The sequence below is a fragment of the Salvelinus alpinus genome, chromosome 26 (genome assembly GCF_045679555.1).
Source record: "Salvelinus alpinus chromosome 26, SLU_Salpinus.1, whole genome shotgun sequence".
Classification (NCBI taxonomy): domain Eukaryota; kingdom Metazoa; phylum Chordata; class Actinopteri; order Salmoniformes; family Salmonidae; genus Salvelinus; species Salvelinus alpinus.
In genome coordinates this window covers 47,028,852-47,034,358 of record NC_092111.1, presented here as the reverse complement: position 1 = coordinate 47,034,358, position 5,507 = coordinate 47,028,852, and the positions used below count along the sequence as shown (strand labels likewise).

Genomic DNA, 5,507 nt, shown 5'->3' with positions numbered 1-5,507 from the left:
GACTATAAGGCTATATATAAAATGATAGAATATTAGGGCCACAGAGGGGAAAAAAACACAAGTCATAATATTGTAACCAGTTGTTTTAAAGGAGGACAGTTGTTAAAATGACAGATGTGGGGCATTTTGTGAAATTGTACTTCAGTATGGTTTCATAAACAAAGACATGCTGATGTGCCAGAATATTAAGTATCACATTGTCATAAGTATCAAAACTGTAAAAACAATATGTAGCTTTTCTGCAGAAAGAACCAGCCTCATAAATTTATGACTTTATCCTTTTTCTTCAGTGTGGCCCTAGTACTCTGTCATATAAACAAATACACATTCCATATGAATATAAAAACACAATGTGTAACATTATGTTCCTTTATTGAATAAGGACAAAACAAAGCAGGTAAACCATCAGCTCCTTTCGAAACTGAAGTCACAGTGACTCTACAAGATGGAAAGCACAGAATCCAAGCATATTATACAAAATGATACATACACATTCAAAGGTCTGTATATAACACACCCTGCATGTCTGCAAACTAAAATAAATGCAGGACAAATCCATACACATCAACTGAACAGACAAATGAATGGATGCAGTAGCCTCCCTGCAGCCTTGTATTACACACAGTATACCGCACAAACATCATAAGAGGCCAAATTCGTCAAAAAACGAACCCCAAAAAACCCAAATTCCTCTGCCACCGCAGGACATATTTAACCAAAATTGAAAGCACACATACTAACTAAAATAATTCAACACATATTGGTCCCTCAGCAGCCGACCACTGTCGTCATCAGGGAAGATTGCCGGATTGTCCCAGTCCATGGCTGGTGGCACTCTGGGGGCCCTCTCCTTCCTCAGGCAGGCCACATTGTGGAGGACAGCACAAGCCACAGTAATATCACATGCCCTAACAGGGCTGACCCTTAATTTGTGAAGGCAGTGAAAGCGTGCCTTCAGGAGGCCAAAGGTCATTTCAACTCTGGCCCTGGTCCTGGCATGGGCATGGTTGTAGGCCTGCTGTGCTTCCTGGGGGTCTGTGAAAGGTGTCAGGAGAAAAGGCTGGCAGCCATACCCCCTGTCTCCCAGCAACACACCAGAGAATTCACCTGTCAACACAAAATCTCATCATTACTACCTCATAAACACAGTGATATTCTTGACACAGCCATGATGGTTATAAATAGGGGTTGTGTGGCTTACCTTGTGATAGGCACTGATAGATTTCAGAGGCCCGAAAGATTCTGGAGTCATGGACTGAGCCAGGCCATTTTGCCACAACATTGCTGATCACACAGTCAGCATTGCAGACCATCTGAAATCATAAGATGAGGAATATTACACCAATCAATGCACATCACTGGCAATGCAGAGTGTTCGTCAATGGACAATATCAAAAAGTTATGTTCACCTGAACATTAATGCTGTGAAAGGATTTCCTATTCACAAAATCGGCCTCATGGGCACCTGAGGGGGCTTTTATCCTTATGTGTGTGCAGTCCACTGCACCAATGACATTGGGGAAACCTGTCACACAAAGTAATGAGTATCCTACTATGTGTTAACAGTTGTCCTGTAATTTGTAGATCCTCTTACCTGCAATCCTATAGAACTCCTCTTTGATGTCACAGAGTCTTCTGTGGCCAGGGAAGGAGATGAAGACATCTGCTAATGCTTTGATAGCCAGACACACACTCCTTATTGTGCGGCAAATTGTGGCCTTGTTCAGCTGTTCTGCATCCCCCACTGAGTACAGGAAGGCTCCACTAGCAAAAAAGCGCAAGGCCACACAAACCATTTGCTCCACACTCAGTGCATGGCTCCGTGCAGTGCGGTGCATAATCCTGGGACCCAGTAGTCTGCATAGATACCTGATGCCATCTGCAGAAAACCTGTATCTTTCATATAGATGGTCATCAGGGAAGGCCAGTGGGTCCAACCGGTCCCTGAAGACCCTTTCTCGCCTGAAGGCTCTCCTCAGCACAAGTGCTTCTTCATCCACCACATCTCGCACGAATGGGCATGCCATTGTCAGAGCAGAAAGGAACACACAATTTTGGGCCTTCATATAGGCTAGTGGCCACACCTGGTGCTGGGGGGGTGGGCAAAAGAGGGCGATGCCTTATAACGATGACTTGGTTGTACTGATTGCTGGGAAAATAAAAAAAACCTTAGAAAGATGCCACCGTCCTGTGTGCTCACAATAAGAGCTCATATGTCATGGCTCACTTGACTTTACGAGAATATACCTAATTTTTATTTTGAGCTGTGTCATCTTCTTGGAGCTGGGGGAGGAAAGAAAAATAATGATTAATACATTTGTGTTACAGTTAGCATACAGTGTACATTGAAGGCATATCTCACCTCCCTCTCAAGTTTTTTTATTTCAAGGTCCAGTTTCCTAATTGTCCTCTTTTTTATTTCGGACTCCAGTGCAAGATTTTCCATCTTTTTCTTCTTGTACTGAATGTCTATGTCTGCCAGTTCTATTTGGCGCCGGAGGTGGTTGCCATACAACTTTCTGATAGCTTGTGAGCTCTGTGAACACAATACAATTAGCGCAGCTGGAATTTGGCAGGATGTGGTGTCCTTTTATTAATACGCACTATGTTGCCAGGCTGGTTTTCCCACTGTATAGCATCTGGGTCCTGTAAAAGAAATTAGATTTTTTGATTTTGATGAGGACTCCTCACCATTGTAGAGTAAATAGTACTTTCACAGTCTTAACATGATACCTCATGCCTTCTGGAATCCAGAGAGATGGTCTCCTCCTCATCATCGTCTCCATCATGTGCTGTTGCTGCTGCACTGGGGCCTTCACCCTATCACATTTAATCGGATTCATATTGAAGCTAGTAGACAAGACATGCCAGGCCTACAGTATGCCTTTGATGGAGTACTCACTGGATCAGCATCGTCTGGTGCTTGTGCTGGTGGCTCTAACAGGAACACAGTGCTGCCAGACACTGCAAGGCAATAGGTAAACCAAAGTCAGACAGTCCAAATTGATTCAATATGAATGTGGTTGTATCCCATGTAGAGATGGAAGGACATACCTTGAATGAAGCGGGTGGCATCTTGGGAGGAACCTATGCTCGTCTCTTTCCCCCCAGGGATCCCCTCTAAGACGGGCCTGCCTTTATTTAGCTCCAAGGCCATGTCCTCTGCTGGGGTAAGGTCAGCCTTTGGTGACCCACCACCCGTGCCTTGTCTGTGGGTATTCTTTTTCACTGCTAAAACAGTACAGACAATGTGTGAGCAGGCACCTTCTGGGTACAATATATGCTTGTGCTTTGTTAAATATTAGTCAGGGACCATACCATTCTGCAGAATGTTCTTGTATTTGATTTTGACCTGCTGCCATGTCCGTTTTGGCCCGTTCATGTTTAATCTACACACACACACACACACACACACACACACATTTAATGGAGTCACACTGCAAAAAATTACTTGGTATTTTTGTCTTGTTTTCAGTAAAAATATCAAAAAATTTATCATAGCTTTATACAGTGTGATGGAGTTACTTTACACAATTTCACTCATATCTGCAGTGCATTTCAATTAAAAATTTAACCGTTTCATAATTACAGTACAACTGCATTTTTGGAGATGTGAATTAAATATTTGAGTTGTAATTGTGATGTTTCAGCGGAGCGGTGAGTGTGTAATTGTGCACTACTTACGCATTCAGGCGGTCTGCAATACTTTGCCACGCTTTTTCTCTTTGCTTTATCACTGTGGCGGTGTTGCCTTTCTTCTTAATTATATCTTTTACCTCCTCGTATGCCTCCATGAGGATTTGTGCTTCCGACGGGGAAAAGTACGCGGCTCTAGTTGCCATGGTAAATCAGTTAATCTGTGATCTGTGGCGGGGTCTATTTGAGTGAGCCGTGAGCGCGCACCTATCCAGGATTGGTTTCACCTGGCTTAATGAATCCGTGTCTGCTCATCCTGGCTTGGTCTTTGTGCAACCAATTAAGCCTGGACGCACATGTTTTGGCTTCATTGAGCTCAGCTGAGTCATTTATCCCGGATGTCTTAATTCTACTTTTGTGCAACAGGCCCCAGCACAGGCATCACAAAATCACAAATAGCGATTAACTTCTTACGGCTGAGATCGGCTGAGGTCCCGTTAACGGGATCGACTTGACAACAGCCAGTGAAAGTGCAGGGCGCCAAATTAAAACAACAGAAATCTCAAAATTAAAATTCCTCAAACATACAAGTATTTTACATTATTTTAAAGATAAACTTGTTAATCCCACCACAGTGTCCGATTTCAAAAAGGCTTTACGACGAAAGCAAACCAAACGATTATGTTAGGTCAGTACCTAGTCACAGAAAAACACAGCCATTTTTCCAGCCAAAGAGAGGAGTCACAAAAAGCAGAAATAAATAAATAAATAAAGATAAAATGAATCACTAACCTTTGATGATCTTCATCAGATGACACTCATAGGACTTCATGTTACACAATACATGTATGCTTTGTTCGATAAAGTTCATATTTATATCCCAAAATTTTGCCTCCAAAACATCCAGTGATTTTGCAGAGAGCCACATCAATTCACAGAAATACTCATCATAAATGTTGATGAAAATACAAGTGTTATGCATGGAACTTTAGATAAACTTTTCCTTAATGCAACCGCTGTGTCAGATTTCAAAACAAAATTTAGGAAAAAGCAAACCATGCAATAATCTGAGACGGCGCTCAGAACAATAGCCAAAATAGCCGCCATGTTGGAGTCAACAGAAACCAGAAAATACATGATAAATGTTTCTTTACCTTTGATGAACTTCATCAGAATGCAGTCCTAGGAATCCCAGGTCCACAATAAATGCTTGATTTGTTCGATAATGTCCGTTATTTATGTCCAATTAGCTACTTAGGTTAGCGCGTTTGGTAAACAATTCCAAAGTCACAAAGCGCGTCCACTATAACGTGACGAAATGTCCAAAAGTTCTGTAACAGTCAGTAGAAACATGTCAAACGATGTATTGAATCAATCTTAAGAATGTTGTTAACATACATCTTGAATAACGTTCCAACCGGAGAATTACATTGACTTCAGTTGAGAGATGGAACGGAGCTGCCTATCACGTGAACGCGTGTGTTCAATGCGTGGTCACCTCATGGCAGTGATTGCTAATTCCTGTCTCTTTCGGCCCCCCTTCACATTAGAGTCATCAGACAAAGTTCTATTGACTGTTGACATCTAGTGGAAGCTGTAGGAAGCGAAAACTCATCCATATCTCGCTGTAATTCCATTGGGAGCTTGGTTGAAAATCAGCAGCCTCAGAAAAAATCCAAACAGGAAGTGGAACTTCTCAGGTTTTTGCCTGCAATATGAGTTCTGTTATACTCGCATAAATAATTCAAACAGTTTTAGAAACTTCTGTGCACCTTTCATCCAAGCTACTCAATACTGCCCCTGCAGCCATAAGAAGTTAATGCAACCGCTGTGTCAGATTTAAAAAAATCTTTACGGAAAAAGCACACCAT

At 42.1% G+C, this 5,507-nt stretch overlaps 1 protein-coding gene across 2 annotated transcripts; it reads right to left on the bottom strand.

Annotated features, from left to right (window-relative positions):
• Positions 1-332: 332 nt before the first annotated feature.
• On the bottom strand, positions 333-4,295 carry LOC139555361 (putative nuclease HARBI1). 2 transcript variants are annotated; one of them, XR_011670991.1, is made up of 6 exons: positions 3,055-4,295; positions 2,903-2,964; positions 2,734-2,820; positions 1,595-2,646; positions 1,202-1,313; positions 333-1,107 (listed from the first exon to the last, which is right to left on the bottom strand). XR_011670991.1 is itself a non-coding variant. In XM_071369088.1 (5 exons), the coding sequence occupies exons 3-5, from the start codon at positions 1,661-1,663 to the stop codon at positions 737-739; spliced, it is 552 nt and encodes a 183-aa protein (XP_071225189.1). In that variant the 5' UTR covers positions 1,664-2,820; positions 2,903-2,964; positions 3,055-4,280; the 3' UTR covers positions 333-736. The 2 variants fall into 2 exon arrangements, 1 of the variants encoding a protein (XP_071225189.1); XM_071369088.1 differs by having other exon boundaries at positions 1,595-2,820; positions 3,055-4,280.
• Between the last annotated feature and the right edge of the window lie 1,212 nt (positions 4,296-5,507).

What these genes read in the sequence shown, in the direction of transcription:
- LOC139555361 (XM_071369088.1), bottom strand. Translation starts at nt 1,663, where the DNA reads ATGTCTTCATCTCCTTCCCTGGCCACAGAAGACTCTGTGACATCAAAG. An exon ending in GGAGTTCTATAGGATTGCAG is followed by an intron (nt 1,314 to 1,594) that starts GTAAGAGGATCT and finishes TTATGATTTCAG; the next exon opens with ATGGTCTGCAATGCTGACTG. An exon ending in CTATCAGTGCCTATCACAAG is followed by an intron (nt 1,108 to 1,201) that starts GTAAGCCACACA and finishes TTGTGTTGACAG; the next exon opens with GTGAATTCTCTGGTGTGTTG.